Source organism: Pituophis catenifer, unplaced genomic scaffold (assembly GCF_029215685.1).
Source record: "Pituophis catenifer annectens isolate HBS135680 unplaced genomic scaffold, rPitCat1.0.hap2 SCAF_2, whole genome shotgun sequence".
NCBI classification, from domain to species: domain Eukaryota; kingdom Metazoa; phylum Chordata; class Lepidosauria; order Squamata; family Colubridae; genus Pituophis; species Pituophis catenifer.
In genome coordinates this window covers 69,779,701-69,801,340 of record NW_027256882.1, presented here as the reverse complement: position 1 = coordinate 69,801,340, position 21,640 = coordinate 69,779,701, and the positions used below count along the sequence as shown (strand labels likewise).

The window sequence follows — 21,640 nt, the reverse complement described above, 5'->3', positions numbered from 1 at the left end:
GACCGGGTCCCCCCTTCTCGATTTACATGGGCCTTTGTTGTCATGTTGTCCATGAGTAGCAGGACATGTTGACCTTCCAGGAATGGGCGAAAACGCCAAAGGGCTAGGCGTGCCGCTCGCAGCTCCAACCAATTGATGTTGTGCACCTTCTCCTCTGGAGACCAAAGGCCTTGGACAACCTCGTTTAGCAGGTGAGCCCCCCACCCTTGTAGGCTCGCGTCTGATGTCACAACAATGCGATCTGGTTCCAGAAACGTGCACCCCCTTGACAGCGCCGGTGACAGCCACCACAGGAGAGACTCCTGAACTTGACGTGGGAGAACCACAGGCGTCTTGGACGTGCCTCTCCCCGACTTCTGGAACTGCAAGAGATACCATTGCAATTGATGAGAATGTCTGCGTGCCCAGGGAACGATGGCTATGCACGACACCATCTTCCCCAGAAGTTGGGAAAGCAGTAGGGGGGAAACCTCTTGGTTTGATCTCACCTGAGACACCAGGCCTGTGAGGCTGCTGATCCGGTCTGGTGAAAGGAACACCTGACCCCTGCTGGAATCGATGATCGCCCCCAGGTGTAGAATGCGGGTGGTGGGCGTTAGATGACTCTTCTGTAAATTGATGGAGAAGCCGTGCTGTTGGAACACGGTGATCACAGCTGTTATGTCTCGAGATGCCAGTTGTGGAGAGGAGGAGAGGACGAGAATGTCATTGAGGTAGCACAGGATTCTCACTGGTATCAGTCGGAGCTGAGCTGCAACTACTGCTACTAGTTTGGTAAATGTTCTTGGAGCAGAAGATAGACCGAAGGGCATCGTGCAATATTGGAAATGATGGCCATTGTACTCGAAACGCAGGAATCTGTGATGTGCTGGATGGATAGGCACATGTAAGTATGCTTCCTTGAGATCCACGGAACTGGAGGAGGTCGCCCTGTCTGACACATGCCAGGATTGACTTCAAGGACTGCATCTTGAACTTTCAATAAAGAATGAATTGGTTTAGAAATTTTAAATTCAGAATGCCCCGGACACCTCCCGAGGACTTGGGCACCAGAAACACCGTGGAGTAGAAGCCTTTCCCCTTCTGGGATACGGGAACTGGTTCGATGGCATTGATGGATACGAGATGTCGGAGTTCTGCCTCCATCAGTTGTCTTCTTGCGGGAAGAGGTGACACCTGACAATGGATGAAGCGGCTTGGAGGGCTAGAGACAAATTCTAGACACAGACCGAAGGTCACCGTGCGAAGGATCCATTGATCGCACGTGGAGGACTCCCATTGATGATGAAAGCTTTGAAGACGACCACCAATGGGAGCCAATGGCCTTGAGTCACTTGCCTCTTCTGAATGGTCTGAATCCGGCTCCCCTAAATGGACGTTTAGACTGGGTGTGAGATCGACCGCGGTCCCGAAAGGAATGTCTGTCCGAGGGACGATCAGATCCTTGAGAGTAAGCTCTTTGTTGATAGGCCATCCCCGCTCCTGTGAACGGACGAAAGGACTGGCGCTGCCCGTAGGGAACATAACTTCGTTCTTGTCTTCTGTAAGATGACGGAAGAATCTTACGCTTGTCCTTGTCCTCTATCAACAAGGGATCAAGTGCTGCTCCAAACAATTTTGAGGCTGTGTAGGGTGCAGAAGCCAGTTTCCATTTGGTCTTGGCATCAGCTCTCCAATTTCGCAACCAAAACATCCTACGAGAAGTCACCGCAGAGGCCAGGGCATGCAAAGCGAATTTGGCCGCATTCAGGGAAGCATCTACGGAATATTCAGCAGCCGCCAGTTTGTTGACATCATGATGGAGTCTGATGTCATCAGAAGGCAGTCTCTCTTGTAATTGGCACAGCCAGAGCAAAGAAGCCCTAGTGAAAAAGGAAGTAGAAGTGGCAGCCTTGACCACCCAGGCAGCCGCCTGATGCGTCTTCCTAAAGGCCAACTCTACCTTTCGATCCTCTGCCTTAAGCCCATCAAAAATGTCAGTTGTAATGACAGACGATGAGGTGAGAGCTGCAACTGGATCATCTACCGAAGGCAAGGCCAGAATGTTCTCCAGTTCAGGGGCAGAGCAATAGAGTTTCTTGTCTAGCGTACTGGGGGCAGTCAAGGATCCGGGCTGAGTCCAACCACTTGCACAACTTCAGCAAATAGAGGTGGACAAGGAATCACATCCTTGTCTGGCTTGGATACCTGGAACAAGGGATCATGCAGAGTAGTCACCCTGGAGGCCTCAACAGAAGGAGCAGGAGACAGGCCAGACTTAGTGGTCACCTTGGCCTTGTGAAAGAGGGACCTGAAGACAGACGGTCTGAATAGACCAGTGAAGACTGGCTGTTCAGGAACGAAGTCCTCATCTTCTGACAGTTCCTCATGAATTTCTTCCTCCACCTCAGAATCATCACTGGAATCATACCCATGGTGTGTAGATGTAGAAGGTTGTTCAGACAAATGACCTCTCCTTACAGGTGGTGGAACAGGCTGTTGGCCAGGCTGCACGCCTTGCTGCAGACCTGTGGATAGAATCTTTGCCAGGACATCTGACAACATAGCCTGAACATTCAGTTGTGGTTCAGTCACAGTAGAAGGCCCCGCAGAAACAGGTTGAGGAGGCTCAGTATGAGAAACAGCAGGTTCAGCTTCCACCTCAGGTTCAGCCTCAAGAGCCTGATGGACAGTAACAGGGACCTCAATGGTTCTAGGTCTGGCCACTTCCTGCTGACTATCACAAGCTTCCTGAGCCACACTAGGCCTCTCTGGAGGAAGATGATGTGGTAAATTCCCAAACACAGGGAGAGAAGAAACTACAGGATCAGCAGATATCTCAGAAGGAGATCTCCCTTGAGAAGACTGTCTAGCCCTGTTATATTGGCGTTCTAAGGCATTATGCCTCCTAAGACCATATCTGTCTTTAGCGGGAGCCTTTCTTTTAGAAGATCTGCGAGTCTTGGTCCCCTTGACCTTGGCCCTAGGACTCATGGGGGGAGATGCTGGTAAGTCTCTAGGTGGACTGCCTTCATCCTCCAACTCAGAAGAAATGACAGGGTCAGCCATGCCAGCAGAACAATGCAATTCTGTAAAATAGTGAGGCAAAATACCCATTAAAGCAGGCAATATAAATAGACCATCCAAGAAAAACCCCTGCAATCCCAGCCTACAAGAGCAGGCTTGAGGCAATAAAGGGAAAAAGAGCCACAGGCAGGGCTGCCCCTAACAACCGGCTCCAGGCTCTGCAGAAACAGGCTATAAGAAAGAAAGGCCAAAAAGCCTCGAATCTCCTTCACTGTAAATCATTTAAATATTTTCCTTCCATTTAATATGGAACAAAATGGTGGCCGCCATGAGGGCTAATCAAAATGGCGGCCGCCACAAGAAGCAAACAAAATGGCGGCTGCCATGAGGGCTAATCAAAATGGAGCCCGCCACTAGGAGAAAACAAAATGGCGGCCGCCATGAGGGCGAGACAAAATGGTGGCCGCTAACTAACTGCAGGCAAAACAGCATAAATGGGCACTCCTGCAGCAAAGGCGGCTCTCCCCAAACAGCAATGGCTCCTATCAGGTCCCCTCAGGCATCCCTGGTCCAACCTTGTAAATACAGCCTTCTGCCGATCCACGGCAAAGCCGCCCCAACGCTCCAAAATGGCAGCCGCTAATCATCTGATCCTCGGAGTATGCCAGGAGCCTAGGCATGTATTCCGGAGCCGCATAAACGGTTTCCTTAATGAAACCGAGCTGGGGCTGAGGCGGGAGCAGATGAACCAGTTCACCAGTTGCCCAGCACCACCGCCTGCGGCAAATTCCACTCACGGAGCTGCCCAGCTGGGTCAGACTCCGGATAATTGCTGACTGAAATACACCCAGGGGCCTGGAGACCTAGCCCTGGCCCCTATCAGCAATACCAACTTTCCAACATAAATTAAAACAGCCCCAGCACGACTAGAAAGAAATAAGCATAAACTACAAATTAACCAATTAATAAATTAATAAGAAATCAAATTAAAACAGAAATAATACAACAACTCACGAAGTAAACACGGAGCAATTTCAAACACCAGTGTACTCAGCTACTGAGTGAAAAAGACTGAAGTAATCAGCATGAAAGGGGGCGGAGACCAGAGGAAAATTTGAATAATTAACACTCAGTGATTAGCTAGGCACAAGTGAATTCCCAGCCATGAAATGTAGGAAGCAGCGCACTGGAAAATGGCTAGCATATATGTGTGAGGGGAACCTTTACTTTTATAGTGTAAGCAATATTTGGAAGATACCGAAATGCTTGTTGAACTTGTGAAAATTGCTTCATTTTGCAGTCAGGTTTATTTGACCATAAAATTCTCCTATGTCTCCTCAAAGTATAAACTACATACTATAAACTATATTACATATAAACTATAAACAATGGTGTGATGTGTTAAAAGGCATTTTGATATTCAGTCCTATCAACAGGATGTAAAAGAATTATGGTGGTGGCACATTGGTTAGAATGCAGTATTTCAGGCTACTTCTGACTGCTGGCTGTCTGCAATTTGGCAGTTCGAATCTCACCAGGCTCAAGGTTGACTCAGCCTTCCATCCTTCCGAGGTGGGTAAAATGAGGACCCAGATTGTTGGGGTCAATATGCTGACTCTGTAAACCACTTAGAGAGGGCTGAAAAGCACTGTGAAGTGGTATATAAGTCTAAGTGCTATTGCTATTTCTGAGAATCATGAATCAGTAGGACTCTAGCTCTATTAATATAAAAGCTTTTGTTAAAAGCTATCGTTCTGGTCTGTAAGGGTCCAAGTTGTCTTCTGGAAAATGTAGGCTAGAAAATAATTATCAATTGAAGCCCCAGACCTTTTGTGGGTGGTGTCTACCTATGTCACTTATGAGTAAATATCTTCTAAGAGCTTTTTAAAAAATATTACAGATTAAACATCCTCATTCACATACAATTCTTCCCTTTTGCTTTCTGATTTCCTTGCATTATATGCAAGAAGCTTATTTGTTATGGTGGATGGGATGAAGCATTCATGGTTTTTATAGATGGTGCAACTGTCTGTTCAAGCCTTGAAAGCATCTCTTTTCTCCTTCATAAATGGACAATAAAAACTAGTGTCTCTGGACATAGTATGATCAGGTTATAAACTAAACTTAATAGTTCTGCATGCAACTGTTTGAAATGTGCATCTATTTCTTCTCTTTCCATGCAATCCAATTTTAAACTTAATGTGAGCCTTACTCTATTTTCCATTCTGCATGATAATGGCAAATTTCTTTTTCCCTGGCCTTGTTTACTGTCCTATGACTTTGAGTGAGTGGTAATGGTTCTTTGGATACCACTTTGACTTGGATTTAGCTCCTACCATTTGGCTGTTGTGGTTTATTTCATTTCACAGATTACCCTCCTGCTGTAATCTGCAATGGGATAGCCAGTTTGACAGCTCCTGTGTTGTACTAGATGAATCTCGTTCTAATCTTTGGTTGTGAGGGCTGGCATAGTGGAGATGCTCTCAGCTATATTTTTCACTTCTCTCTCTCTCTCCTTGTATCATTTCCCACTATGACTTCTGCCTGGCAGCCATTCTGGACTGATGAGTGTCGGCTCCACATTAAAGAACTCAAGCTTCTGGCAATAAGCAATTAATTCTCCCCACCCTACCCCACCCCCCTTCCCCTTCTCCCAGTCTCACCCTTTATCATTTCTGGGAGCACCAGCCTCCAAGGAGGAACCACAACAGATTGGCAGTCATTCATCCAGCACCCAGCCACCAGCAATGTGATTGCTTTTGCAAGGGCTGGTTATGTGAAAGGGAGAGAGGGATTTATTTTATTTATTATGTGTCAAATTCTGTCAACAATTGCTAAAGGCAAAAGCTGCTGCTGGAGTTGGTGAGCTTGTTCTCCCAGAAGAATATGGATGATCAAGATGAAAGGACCATTGTCTTATATATAGAAATTGAAGAGAAGCTACATCTGCCCCCCTCCCTCTCTCTCCTCCAACCTCTGTAAAAGCAGATGCTTTCTGAGGTATAAACTGGTAGGAGAGAGAGAGAGCACACTGACTAAATTTACGCTTTGCTCTAAGCTATGTTTTATGCAATCGTTAAAACGATGTGGTTCACACAAAACAAAAGGCCATAAACTAGCAGGCACAAATTGTGGTCCCTGTGGTCTTAAGCAAGTGCCTTCCCTAAATAAATAAATGAAAAATGCTCAGATTTCTATAAGCCCTCTCTTTATCCCTGTTGTCACTATTGTCTCTGTATCACTCTTGCAGCCAAGTGATAGCGCCATTATATAGGACAGACATGCAGTAGACTAGCAGAGTACATCCTTATACATCAGATAGGACTCAGAGGACAAGATGAAAACTCCTTAATTTCACAACACATGGTCAAACTCAAATATAGTTTTGACTGGGAAACTGAGTATTCTAGACCAAGCTAAATCCAAAACTGCTGGGGAACTCCTAGAAGCTTCAGATTCAGACAAATCAATCATCAGTAGACATATAGAGATAAGCCACATGTACCCACCATTCAAAAGAGATAATAAAAAACCAAGAAGAAACAAAAAGACCAGAACACATCGTTGCTAGTAGCCAACACCCAGATAAGCAAGGATTAACATCAGACAAACAGTTAAGCAGAAAACAATACTGCCAGGAACTGCCAAGGAGGAAACCACAACCCCCCACCACCACTCTGGCAACCCACACTCAGTAGCACTGATCAAGATACCAAGTTGGTTAATGAAATATCTGCAAGCAAACAGCCAAGCTCAAGAGGGCACCAAGGATTCTATGATCAGCACTATTCTTCTTGACAAGCACCATCTTCCACCTTGCTACACTCCCATGAACTTCATATTTACTGAGTATTTTTCTGATGGAATCACAAACATTGTAGTAAAGAAAAGAGAGCCCACAGATTGCTGGATATCGTTTTGCGCCTCAGTGTAGCTTTTTCATTCAAGCCAAAAAGTTCTACTTTTACTTACTTATGTTGTGAAAATCAGACTTCGATATTGAATATCCAGAATTCTGTTCTTTAAATAAGGCAGGACCTCCCACACTCACATCTCATTAGAATCCCATTAATTGAAACATCTGTCTCTAATTTCTCCTTCAAATCAACTGATAATCTTAGGGGTTGAATACTTTTGCCTGTAGTAGAATCCACATGAAACTCTGTTAACATTCAGTAGCAAAGATACACAAAATTTAGAAAATCTGAAAGGGGACAAATGAATTTTCATGGACTTGGACGTAATAATAAACGAATGGTAATTCCTTTGTAGTGCTGAAGGAGTGATCAGTATATGGCCAAATGTGATAGTTCTTACACCGTCCTATGTCTGTTCATGCTTAATTAACAGCAGAAAAGTACAATACCCTGATTTATATGCCTCTAATATGTTTACTAAGCAAGAATCAGCCACAGAAGCTTCTTAAGGTGTGAGCTAAATATTATTTGCTGATTATGGAAGATAAAACTGTTGCTACAAACTAGAGCAATCTGTTCAAATATTGGCAATTCCACACTCAGCCAACAAAAGCAGTTCTTTTTTGAGTTTTGAGTAAATTTAGGAATTTCTACTTCTGGAGAAAAGCAAGCCAGACAAAATACCACTGGATTTGGGATCTAATCAGCTCATTGCTCAAGATGGAAGAAGCAGTCACTAGTGTTCACTCATGCACTGTGATCTCTTATAGCTTCCAAACTGAAGTGGTCAAAGTAGCATTGAATGGGCAGAGGATATCACCCCTTTCATTCTGGAATTTCTTATAGTTGGAAGCAGTGGATGAGTTAAGATGTATCCATCTCTTTGGATTGCTACCCTTTCATAAGTGTTGAACAATTCCTTAAAGGTCTTTTAGGCAAGCTCGGAGCCTGGTTGTATTGCAAGGAATCTTCAACTTGTAAATTTTAGCAAAAAAAAAAAGCCCAATGAAAAATTCCTCTAGAATTTAGATTTTTAATCTAAAAAAAAATCTTTAAAAAACCCCATAGATTTTTTAACCTTTCTTTGTTTCTGATTCATTGTTTCTTGAATTCTTGTTAGGAATGCCAAGCCAGGGAAGCACAATCTGTGTAGTGTTTTGGGGACAAGATGCTGTGCGCAAGTATAAAGTTATACAATAATTATTCATTTATAATACCAAGTAGGCCTCTTTGCTTTTGAATTCCAGCACGCTCCAGGCCATTGGAGTGTTCAAGAAAAGCTACATAGAAGGAGGATTGCCCTGTATTTGTAGGCACCACACAAGTCTTTATTCATTGTGTAGTTCAATTGGCCTGTGAGCAGGTGCTTTTCTGTGCCTTTGTGAAAAGGGTATTAAACCCATTTTTCTTGATGTCCCACGATTCTATATTTTTAAAATAATTGTTCTGCATTCAGGCTGTTTGTAGCCAGAACACAACTTCCCGCTTAACACCTAGACAGCCTAATTATTATTTTTAATTCAAAACCTTTGAATGACAACAGGATGCAATTTGGATAGTGAAACAAAACAATCTCCTAATTTTCTTATCTAATCAAAACATGATTTGATAAAATTGAAAGCAGGTGGAATGGGAGGGAGATGAAATTGGTGAAACGTATTCTTTGAAGACAGGTGCTTACTGTAGTTTATTCCCTAACAATTTTGTTCACTGTTTTCCCTTCCCCTTGTTGTTTCTAATAAATAAGCAACCAAGTAGCCTCAGAAATAGCTATTGGTATATTAACTTGAAATTAATAATGTACATCTCCAGTTTTGAAAAAAAATGAGGAAAATAAAATAGTTAACTTTTAGTGGTGTAGAGTTTCATGGCTGCTATCTGTTGGGCAGTATTGGGGTTCAGAGTTCATCAACAGTGGTCTAGACAACAGATTTCCTGGCATTTAACTGGTATCTTCAGAGGCAGGCTGTCTTTGATAAATATGTTAAGATACATAGACCATCTTGCCTCCATCGATGCCAGTCACTTTTGCTGGCAAAATATCAGGAAATCTGTTGTCTGGACCCCCCACCCCAAACTGCCCAAAAGTTACTTTCATTGATTCTGAATTGGTTCATAATAGCTTTTCTAAAAATTTATGAGACACTTGAGGTCTGTTGAAGCTTTCAGTAGAAAAACATTCCACAGTTTGGGAGCAGCTAAGGAGATAAGTTGGTAGGTTTTTAAAAAAAGTTTCTGTAGATATTAATAATGAAAAAAATACAAAATGAGAAAAGCAGCTTGTTAAATATAATAGGAAAGATTACTGTGATGGATGGAGGTGTCAGCATTGAGCATTTTTTCTATGTAATAATTTTGATCCTTTCTATCATCTTGTCACTCAGAACAGGGGTCTCCAACCTTGGCCAATTTAAGGCTTGTGGATTTCAACTCACAGAATTCTGGGAATTGAAGTCCACAAGTCTTAAAATGACCAGGGTTGGAGACCCCTGCCTCAGAGGATAGTTGACCTTTCACTTTCAACTTTTCTTTCTTATTTTTGTAAATCTCAACTTTATCAGATAGATCAAGATGTGATTTTTCAAAGTCAAAGAGATATTTTACAAAATGAGAAAGATTTATTTATTTATTTATTTTGTCACATTTCTATGCCGCCCAACTCCCAAGGGACTTTGGGCGGCTTACAACAGAGAATAAAACAATGCAACAATATCACATACAAAAGTTAAAAGAAGACATTAAAACATTAAAACGTTAAAACACATACACTCCAATTTGTGGCCGGGTCTTGCAAGATCACTATAACGGCAGGCCCCAGGCCTGCCGGAAGAGCCAGGTCTTCACCGCTTTCTGGAAGGTCAATAGAATGGGGGCGGTCTGGACTTCAGGAGGCAATTGGTTTCAGAGAGCTGGAGCAGCCACAGAGAAGGCCCTTCCCCGCAGGCCCACCAGCCGACATTGTTTAGCTGACAGGACCCGGAGGAGACCGACTCTGTGGGATCTTACCGGTCGCTTGGAGCTATGTGGTAGAAGGCAGTCTCGAAGATAGCCTGGTCCTGAGCCATGTAGGGCTTTAAAGGTAATAACCAGCACCTTGAATTGCGCCCGGAGACCGATAGGGAGCCAGTGCAGCTCGCGGAGAATTGGTGTAATGTGGGTGTATCTAGGTGCACCCACTATAACTCGTGCGGCTGCATTCTGGACCAACTGTAATCTCCGAACACTTTTCAAGGGTAGCCCCATGTAGAGCGCGTTGCAACCGTGAGGTGACAAGGGCATGAGTGACTGTGAGGAGAGCCTCCTGATCCAGTTGGTGCACCAGACGAACCTGTGCAAAAGTCCTCCTAGCTACAGCTGTCAGATGATGTTCCAATCTCAGCTGTGAGTCTAGAAGGACACCCAAATTGCGAGCCCATTCTGAGGGGGGGGCACTTTTTCTCCCCCCAGAACCAAGGATGGACAATCAACATAGTCTTTAGGGGGCAATACCCAGAGCCATTCGGTCTTGTCTGGGTTAAGTCTGAGCTGTTGACTCCCATCCAAATCCTCACAGCCTTCAGGCACCAGCACATCACATCTACCGCCTCACTGAACTGACGAGGGGTGGAGATATACAGCTGGGTATCATCAGCATATTGCTGATATCCCACCCCGTGTCGTCGGATGATTTCACCCAGTGGTTTCATGTAGATGTTAAATAGGAGGGGAGAAAGGACCAAGCCCCGAGGCACCCCACAGATGAGGGGCCTAGGGGACGATCTCTGTCCTCCTACCAGCACTGACTGGTCGACCAGAGAGATAGGAGGTGAACCACCACAATACGGTGCCTCCCACTCCCAGCTCTCTTAGTCGTCCCAGAAGGATACCATGGGTGATGGTATCAAAAGCCGCTGAGAGGTCAAGTAGTACCAAGATAGAGGAATGACCCCTGTCTCGGGCTCGCCAGAAATCATCCATCAGCATGACCAAGGCAGTTTCCGTGCTGTAGCCAGGTCTGAAGCCGGACTGAAAAGGGTCCAGAAAGATGTGCCAAGGTATCTGTGCAGGGATGACTTAGAACAGTGGCCTCCAACCTTTTGGGCCCCAGGGACAGGTTTTGTGGAGAGAGGTTTTTCCATGGATTGGAGGGGGCATGGTTTCATGTGCTGCCTGCATCCCATGGATGGGGCTTCACTTGTTTGCATGGCCTGGTTTCTCGATTGCTGTGTACAGGTGCCGGCCCATGAACAGGGGGGAGGGGGGATTGGGGACCTCTGACTTAGAAGGTTACATTATATTAAATGGGTAGATGACAATATTGTCATTCACACTGCTGTCCAAAATTCAGTGTCTCTGCTATCCAAGAAAAAATACGTTGGCTAAGCAGTTGATAAGCTTGTGGTGTTTGAATAAGGAGATGTTCTCATTAATCCTGAGAATTGGCTATTCAAAAAGATGGAACAGCTGGGAAAAAACCTGAGGAGCATCAGAGCCATTTCTTCTGAGGAACTTTCACTCTAGTGTCATTAATGCTGAGTCACGAAGCTCTTTAGAAAAAAAATCCATAGGTACCAGGTGCTTCCTGTTTTTCAGTACGACAGATTTTTTTGTTCAATTAGGCACTGTTTCCTATATATGCCAAATACAACATAGTAGGATGGGAGCATTTCTGGCTGAAAAAAATCACTAAAATGTATATCTTTAGGATGGAAAAACACACTAGCTTATTCATTGTATTTGTCTAGGCATCTGAGGAGGCATATTTTGTATCAGATTGCTTTACAAGCACTTTTAAGGACTCTGCGTTGTTATAATAGCACATACCTCTGGCTCATTTACCAGGATGCCCCACGAATTTGGTTATCGAAGATCAAAGAGTTGTGATAATCAAATTCATAGCTAACAGTGAATTTCTCAACCTGTCCCTTTTTCAGGAGTGTTGAAGGAACAGCAGGAACAGGATGTTGAATTCTTTTTGGGGAAAAAAGTGAGAAACACTTGTTTGAACTTTAGAAACCAGGAAACTCAATATTCATGGAGCTTAGAGGGAGGGAGCAGGGATTTGCCAACTATTCTGAGTTAGTTTGTTTGATTTTGTAGCTTTGATAATTCATTGATGCAAGGGATAGATTGGTGAGAATTCCTGTAAGGTGTTTTTGAGATAGCAGGACTTCAGCAACAGAATGGTCAATGCCTGGAATATACTACCTGACTGTTGTTACATCCTCAACCTCCCATAACTTTAACCTTAAACTGTCTACTGTTGACCTCATCCCATTCCTAAGAGGTTTGTAGGGGCATGCATAAGCACACCAGCGTGCCCTCTGTCCCTGTCCTACTGTCTCCATTTATTCGTACCCATTTCCTGTATTAATAATATCCATGTTTATACTTATTCCTGTTATCTCGTACATGTTTGACAAACTAAATAAATGAATAAATACCAGGCCTTTGGGCATTTGGCAGTCATTCCTGGTATAGAAAGACACACCTCTTTCTTGCCTTTGCTATATGCTCTATTTTATAGAATAGGCCTTCCTGAATTGCGCTAAACTGAAGCATGTCCTAGTTTGCCTCTAGGGAAATCCTCAATGAGCATACATATCTTTAGGCTCCTAAGGCCAGTTTTTGAAATCTGTTACACTTAGCTTGAAAACATGTTATTCTCCTCTCTCTCTGCTATTTAAGGCAGGGATGCCTTTGCCATTAGGCCCTGGTTGGCTAATCTGGGTATTGCATCAGGATATTGTTGCTGAAGTGGTGGCCTTCTGGGATCCAGGGTTGTTTTCCTAGCTGGTCCAGTTTATTTTTATTCTCTTCTCTTCTCTTCTCTTGAGTATTGCAGCTAGCCTTTTGGGAAGCAAAGATGGTACTATGAGAGCAAAAAGTGGTATGAAGAGCTTTTGGCCTCTACTTTGCCAGCCACTTGTTGAAGGTAATTGGGAAAGTCCCCCCCTGACTCAGACGGTAGTTGAGCATTTGGCTCAGTCAATAATGAATCTTGTTTCCCATCAAATGTAATTGCAGCATTTCCACCAGAGCATCCAGAGATGCCGTGATTTGTTGCCGGTGATCGGTATCACAAAGAAATGGGGAGATGCGCTGAGTCCTGCAGAGATAGAGCTGGATGATATTCTGAAAAATAACCTTGTAATAGATTTGGGGGTTTTGAAGGTTCTTTTTTTTAATATTAGGTCAGGTTGTATTTTTAGGTCAGACAGGCAGAAAAAGGAAGATTGATATTTTGGTTTGTCAGGATCCACATCCCATCTTGTTGTTCTGCAGCTTGTTTTTCATAGAGAACGGTCAACAAGGAGGAGTTAGCATTTGTTAACCACCTGAATGATAAAGTTAAGCACCTTTATAGATTTTATTATTGCTTTCAGAGAGCATGTACTAGTGTTAAGTAAATAGAGATATTATACCCCTAAACTTGCTATTTATTCGGTATTTGTTGCCTTAATTTGGGTTAAGCCTTGGAGAAACAGCAAAGATTAATGCATCCTTGAATAGCAAAAGCCAGTTTTCTTAGTTATGCTACCTACTATCATACTTAATATTTGCATCTCAGCCTACGTTTAAGGAACTTAAATTTCAATGTATGGTTTCCATCATATTTGTTTTGCAGGTCAATCTGTGTCAATCTTCCAGAGATTTAGTCTTCCAAGCTTTTGGACTCCTGTGGGAGCCCATCCTTGGGGAACTTCTCCCTATTAGAATATGAATATGACCCTGAGGATGGGCTCCAGCATGAGCACGACAGCTTGGAAGATTAAGGCTCTGGTTCCAGTGATCAACCCAGATTAGATCCTGCAACATAAGCTTGTGGCTAAAATAAAGTTGGATAGTTTGAGGTTGAACATATTGTGAGATCCCAGTTAGAGTCTCAGTAAGTGTAAACCAAGCCATCAGGTTAAGCTGTGATACATTTTATTTATTTGGGCACAGTTATACATTGATAAATGTGTTTAGCTTAGGAGATAGGATAGCGATAATAGAGTGGTTCAGGTTCATCTTCTGAGCTTCATAGCAGATGATAAATTCAAACTTGGCTTGAAGTGCTTTCTCCAGTGTTATTTCCACTGTACTGCATTGATTTTCTCTAGTGTTCTTGTCAACATTGCCTTGGCCTTTCCTTTCATAGCAAGTTGAATAGTGAAATACCATGGTAAACAGCTTGTCTGATACTCCAAGGTCCTTCTGTTTTTTTGAATTCACTGGCAGCTTTTGTGACAGAACTGTCAGCCTATATTGTGTTGCAAACCTTTTCATTCTCTTTGCAATGGGCACACAAGAAGAACTGAAAACTCAATACTTCCAAATACATGTGTATTGTGATTCCTGTTATGTAGCATTTGTTATGGGCCATATTTCCACTAACAATTACGTCTGCTTAACAAAGCACTTTGAATAGTAAAGCAAGAAAGAAAGAGAAATAATTCTCTTGGACATCCACATAATGCCCCTATGGCTTATACAGAAATCTCCTACCTGTTTTCATTTTTTAAATTCTTTTGAATAACAGCATCATTATCATCCGAAATTAGTAGAGGTGTACATAAAAAAACTTTTCAAACCAATCATTTTATTCTGAAGGAAATTATTTTGAATTGGTAGTGGTTGGATGTAACATAATTCAAAGTAAATTGCGTGTTCCATGTTTGGTTTAAATAAAATTTGTAAGAGTTTGAAGTGTTTCAGCAATGGAGAGCTTTCTGATATGTTAGGAGGAGAGGCGATCGAGGGAAGGGGATGAGGGAATTAAATGCTGCAGTCTAATTAAGATACAGTTTGTAAGATACAGTTATTATAACCTATCTCAATAAAGTATGGCTTCCTATTGATTTTCTGGCTTGCTCTACCTAGTGGGGTTGACAACCAGGACTCTCTTGGCCAAAAAAACAACATCTGAACTGCAAGTGGCAAGACAGCTTCCAATGACATCACTAAACCAGAATGGTTTCACTCTCAAAACATTTCCCACCTACAAAAAAATTCAAGTTGGTTGTGTCTGAAACAAAATACCGTACATTATTTTGAATTAGAAAGAAACCATTTATGCGTGGTTCGCTTCATGCATGAATCACTAGAAGGAGAGTGCTCCAAGAAGTTCATGTTCAAACCATTTTGCATATCTCTAGATATCAGTGTCTGGCAAAGCAAGGTTCCAGACTCAGACGTAATCTGATCTATAAGCTATATTTTTAATTATTTCTGGCATTGCCTTTAGCACCCATACAAGAACATAAAATGGTGACTGCATCCAGGGCTTTGAAGTATACCTATATATCCATGAAATAGATAAGGTAAACTGAGCCCTAGAGATGTTTATGGAAATTCTCAATCATCCAAGTCATGGTTGTCCCAAAGGTGCTTTTTTCAGGCCTAGAGAGCTTTCTGAATCTTGAGAGACCTGTAGGATGATAAGGAACAACCTACAGATGTGTGCTTTATGATTGGATATCTGTAGAAGAGAGACATCCTTAGGGTGCTGTTAACATGCTCTTAAATTTCTTGAACCCCTACTACTGCCCCCAAATTGAGGGCTCTGCCCAGGAATGTTATTAGGCTATAAGATGTTCTTCCATTTCTAATATATCCTTTCCATGATAATGTGCAAAGCCGAGTATTAGTACTTTTTTCCACTGATGGGATGGGAGGAGCAGTAACGTTAGTGTTAGTATTTGTGATTTTCTAATCTAGACACATGTAAATATCACAGAAGTAAAACCTAACTCAAAGCAGAATTTTGTAAATAACTGTACCTAACAATGATGGCTTAGGTTAACATGAGCGCAACCGTAACATTTTATAAGCTGTATTTTGAATCATTAAATGGTCTTGTTATCTATAAGCAGAAATGTTATGAATCAGACATTTTTGTGGTCTGGGTATAATGGTTATATAAACTGGAGTAATTGGAGACAGATCACTTTACTGCACTTTCAGTGCAGTAAGAAAGCGCATGATTCAGAATTCTGAAAGGCTTTGACAAAAGAACAAAAATAGTAAGGGAAGAAGAAGCTGAGTTAGTAGAATGAATGCCAGGAATTGGAAACCACAAATCTTGAGAGCATCCAGGTGAGGAAGAGTAGAATACCAAAATAACAGGCTGGAGAATCCTCATTAGTTGAAGTAGGGTGAAAGCAAGGAGAAGCTTTTAGGGAGAGCATTTCCAAATGTAGATCAGTCCTTAACCAACGATGTCATTTGAATAACAACTTTCCTTTACTGATTTTTTTTATTTTTATTTTTAAACAAACAATTCATCATTAATCAATCAGTGTAACATCTGGGTACAATTTTTTTGTCATCATATTCAACATTTATCATCATTTTCTTAGTACATATTAATCTTTCCTCTTACATTTAAATTTAATGTATTACAACATATTTTCCCATATTTCTTATTTTTACATTGCCTTTTGTCTATATTCAGTCTCTATCCATTGATAAAATTGCCCCCATATGTTGTAATACTCCAATTTTTCCTTCCCTCTAATTGCTAATGTTAATCTACTCATTTCTGCGCATTCTAATATTTTCTTAATTAGCTCTCCCTTTGTAGGAATTTTTTCTGCTTTCTAATTTTGTGCAAATACCATTTTTGCTGCCATTATTACATGTATAATCAAATATATATTTGAATATACAGCTTTCCTTTATGAATGTTTACTTATAACGCATACCTTTTTAAAGTGGTTAATGCTATCATATTCACATTAAAGTGTAATTTTATTTCAGAGCTAACCATAGTAAACTAGAACTGCGCTTTCCCCCAAAAAAGACCTAACCTAAAAATAAGCCCTAAATTGTTTTTTACACGTGCACCCAATATAAGCCCTACCCCCAAAATAAGCACTAATTAAGACCCCACCACTGCGAGGTGCATAGGGTGGGACAAGGGGCATGGGTAAAAATTAAGCTAGGGTGGGGATGGGGGTGGGTAGAGCTGACCTACTACTTACCTTCGGACAGTTGCAGCCAGGCCTCACACATCCCGACACCTGCCTTGCTACCCCACTTCTTCTGTGGCCGACAAAGCTTTCCTGAAGGCCTCTGCAGCTGATAATAGTGGGGGCACCTACCCTCTGGAATCAGTTGCCCCCAGAGATAAGGAGAATCCATGACCTCAGTGCCTTCCGCCAAGCCCTTAAAACCTTCTTTTTCCAACAAGCCGGGCTGGCCTAATTCTTTTTAAGTGTTTTTAATTGTTTTGTTTATCGTTTTAATTAATGGGGCCAAATCTATATATATATTTAACTGTATTTTAATATTTGTATTTGATGTTTTTATTTGGCTGTTCACCGCCCTGAGTCCTCAGGGAGAAGGGCGGTATACAAATTCAAAATAAAATAAAAAAAAAAAAATAAAAAAAAAATAGAGGTCCAGATCAATCCGGACCTCTGTTATCAGTTGCAGAGGCCTTCAGGAAAGCCTTGCCGGCCTTGCCAACGACAGAAGTCCATGAAGGCCTCTGACAGCAAAAAGAAGGCCGGGGGTGATGCACACAAGTGAGGTGAGTAAGTGGAAGACATCCCTCAAAATATGACCTGGCGCCCAGTGGTGGGTTGCTCCCGGTTCTGTCCAGTTTTATGGAACCGGTAGTAAAACCAGCAGGAGGCTCTGCCCATCCACCACGACATCATCGGTGATCTGCACATGCGCAGAAGCGCATGCGTTCCTGCTGCGAACCGGTAGTAAAGGTAAGTGGAACCCACCCCTGCTGGCATTTTTTTTTGGTGGAAAAAAAATGAGACTGTGTCTTATTTTCAGGGAAACAAGTTCTGTAAATTAGATTGGTGTTAATGCTCACACCATTGCTATCAGACATGAAACAAATATGTAAAACCTGTTTTTTAAATCTTTCTCTCTCACAGGACTGCCCACAGATCCTTCCAAGCACCCAGATCTATATCCCTGTTGGTGTAGTGAAGCCTATCACTTTAACTGCCAAAAACCTGCCACAGCCACAGTCTGGACAGCGCAATTACGAATGCATCTTTCATATCCCTGGGAACCCTTCCCGTGTCACTGCCCTGCGTTTCAACAGTACCAGCATCCAGTGTCAGAATACCTCGGTGAGTCCATAGCCCAGAACTGTCTTTTGAAAAACGTATTTTGGCCTTGGTTATAGAGGAAGACTGAGATGTGTAGAAAAATATGTAACCATCTCAACCTGTAAAATATTTGAAGTCTTCTCATGTCTTGCAATTATGCATTAATTATAGCTATAGACTGTATGTTCCTGCATATGTTCCTTACATAGTATCAGGAAGGATGTATTTGTGTTCTTTGCTCATTTTGCCTAATTAATGTTGACTTTTTTTAATGGGTTGGTTTCTTCCCTTTTTTTTAATGGAAAATGTAGTTATTGAGCTTCATCCAGGTTCTTCTCTTAAGATTTAGCATTCTAGTCTCATTCATTTTGTTGTTGTGTTGTTCTTGTGTTGAGAGGAAATATTAGGTATGTTCACCACCTTGGGCTACTTATAAAGTAATAAAGGCAGGCTAAAAATTAAATAAAAAATAAATTCATTCACAGGTGTGTGTGTAGGAGAAGATATTTTCCCCCTTGTGTCCATATTGTCCTATCCCCAAATACTTCCTGGATGAGAAACCAAATGTTTTTAATTAGGTCAGGTTAGTATTCTCACGTGAGATTACTTAATTGCTATGAGTGCTCTTTTGACAGAAAAAAATAATAACAAAGGCAGCAGCAGGTGTTGTTATTGTTTCAAGAAGTTCCACATCCCTCATAGTACCAGAGTGTTGGATGAATAGTCTTAAGGGACCTCTGATCATAAAGACCGGTAAATTTAATGTGCTAATCTGTAGAGACATACCATTTCTTGGCTAGCTTTCTGGGCTATCTTCTAATCATCAGGCCTTTATTTAAGACTCTGTTCTTCTGAATAGACCATATTGGCTCAGGGGAGTGTAGTTAAATTGGCAGGACAATAGAATAATATTGATAGGAAATTCTAGATGAGTCTAGAGGCACCCGATCAGACCATCAAAGAATTGTATGTGTAACTGGTGTCAGTAAGTAAACTATTACTTCTCTTCATTTTTCAGGCTGCATAGAGACATTCAGTGAACTATCCAGTGTACTGTTCCATTATAACAAAGTTTGGTGAAATAGCCTTTAAGAATAAATTTATATAGCCTGCTCCTTATATTTTTCTAGTTCTTCTCGAAGGGGAAAGTTCAGAACACAGAACTTCTTGTGATTGTCTATTTTACGCTATATTCTTTCCCCATAGCTGAGATTTATAGCCTACAACTCTCCACAATTTTGAGTATAATCCCCAAATTGCTGATGAATTATAATTTTAATATATTATGAAAAGTAGACTTGATTAAGTATACTGTATGGGGAGAGATCAGATTAGATGTGATTAATTTCAGTTACATTAAGAAATTTAATTTTATTCTGGACCCATGTTTAGAAGTGTCATCTCTGTTATGTCATTCGAAAATGAAATGCCACCCTCAGCTCAAAAAAATTTGTCTCCGATTGTTTCGATATACATGAAACTACTGGCAGACTTTACTTGAGTTTTGGAATTTGATGCCCCAAGTCTTATTTCCTTTCCAACTAAATCCAAAGAAGCTGTTCCAGGTTCTAAATTACTGTCATAATATTAGACAGAATAGAACAGATGATTGAAACACAAATTGAAGCTTAATCTAAATGGAGACACTGTCAATCAGTTGAAATTCAGATCAGAAAATAAGGATGGAATCTGTATTGGTTGAACTTGCTGTATACAGTAACTGTCTTGGGCACTCTAATTCTGGAGATCTGGGATTTTCGCTCCAGGTGTTACAGTCTAGAGTAGATCCTCCCTGTCCACTTAATTGAAATAACATCTGCAGGAGAGAAACTGTGTTGTTTTTTTGGGGTGAGCCAATATCCTGGTGAGAGTAATAGTAAGGCAAGAATGTATTTGAACAGCTAAGGCTAACGTATCTCAAATCAACTACCCATATTTTTCGGACTATAAGACACTTCCCCCCACCCAAAAAAGTGGGTGGAAATGTCTGTGTGTCTTATAGAGCGAATGTTGCCAAAGCCTTGCTCAGCTGCTGGCCTCTACCCTTCGGCCTCAGCCTCAGCTGACCAGGCTGTTTGCTGCAAGGAGGCAAATTGCTGGGAGGCAGACGCAGAGGCAGATGTTTTTTTGTTTTCCTCCCCAAAAGCTAGGTCTGGAGCGTCTTATAGTCCAAAAAATACGGTATATTTCCGAAGAGGGCAGATGTTAACTAGAAAAACTATAAAGCATAATGTATATGTATGTGATTAGACAGCATCAACCAAATCTTGTAAACTAGATAGGAAACTATTAAGAGAATGTTTTCTATTGAATCTCTGGCATGGTTGCTGTTTGTACGGCCTGCAAACCTCCAGAACTTCCATCCTACCAGAGTTGCAGAGAAGGGCTACATTTTTGTATGTGTGCAAATGAGTCAGGTCAGGCAGTAAATGATTTACCGTACTTTTTGGAGTATAAGATGCACTTCCCCCCCCCTAAAAGAGGGTGGAAATGTTGGTGCGTCTTATACACCGAATACAGCCAGTTTTGGCTTCCTGAAACCCCAACCTGCGCGTCCTGTTTTTGCCAAAAACAGGCCCATTTTTTGCAAAAACAGGGCCTGTAGAGGGTTTGGGAGGCCAAAAACAGGCCCGTTTTTCACAAAAACGGGATGTGTAGAAGGTTTGGGAGGCCTGCAGAGTGCTCCTGGGGGCCAGGGAAGGAAAACACTTTTTTCCTTTGTTTACCTCTTCGAAATCTTGGTGTGTCTTATACTCTGGTGCGTCTTATAGTCTGAAAAATATGGGTATTCAAAAATTAGATTGAATGTTCTTTGTAGGTAAAATCGTATTTTGTTGGGTTTGTGTATTCCTTCTTTCCTTTTTCAGTGACACTTCTTCCTGCCTGCCTGCTAGTCATTTCTCTGGATACTGGTTGTTTCTGCTGCCGTTAACAGCAGGATACTAGTCATGTTTACTGTGAGAGAAACAAACAAGGCTTCTTCTCTTTTCCAAGAAACCTTGTGGGAGTATTGGGAATGTGTACATTCATGTGGATGCAATGCATAACCTCAAACCAAATATTTATTTATTCATTGATTCTGCAATTCATATGGGGGGGGTGGTTATTTGTATGACAGTTGAGAAAACCTATATTAGTACATGTACACTAAAGATCATGATGATAGGGAGTGGACAGTAGATGACACAGCAGACAAGTTTTCTTTTTGAGGTAACAAACACCAGAAAAGCTAGCTAAAATAGGCAAGCAGCATAAAGGAGAAAGGATGCTAAACTGTAAACAATACAACATAATAATCCTCAAGTACTCTGTGAAAAAGAGTAATATTAAAGTAATACATGCAAAATCAAGGTAATTCTTGCTTAATGACTGCCCTGTTTAGCAACCATTTGAAGTTCTGACAGCCACTGAAAAAAATTAAAATGTCCCAAACGACAAGCTGTTGGCTGCAGATGTTTGGTGCCTTAACAAAGAAGGCACTCCTGCCTCTCTGCTCCAACCTATATTTTTAAGTTATTATTATTTTTGCAATTTTAATCTGTTTTTATATTTATAATCGTTTGGATATTTCTTATCCCACTCTAGGCTGCTAAGAGTTGCCTAGTACAGTGGTGGGTTGCTCCCGGTTCGGCCTGGTTCGGGTGAGCCAGTACTGGTGATGATGTGACGTCAGTGAAC

At 41.7% G+C, this 21,640-nt stretch overlaps 1 protein-coding gene across 4 annotated transcripts in view; it reads left to right on the top strand.

The window, feature by feature from the left end:
- The window catches only part of PLXNA1 (plexin A1), a 334,967-nt gene that overhangs the window by 197,085 nt on the left and 116,242 nt on the right, over window positions 1–21,640 (top strand). For all 4 annotated transcript variants that reach the window (XM_070936901.1, XM_070936902.1, XM_070936904.1 and 1 more), the window contains one exon: window positions 17,783–17,983. In XM_070936901.1, the coding sequence (XP_070793002.1) occupies window positions 17,783–17,983 (201 nt within the window). The remainder of the gene's footprint in view (window positions 1–17,782; window positions 17,984–21,640) is intronic.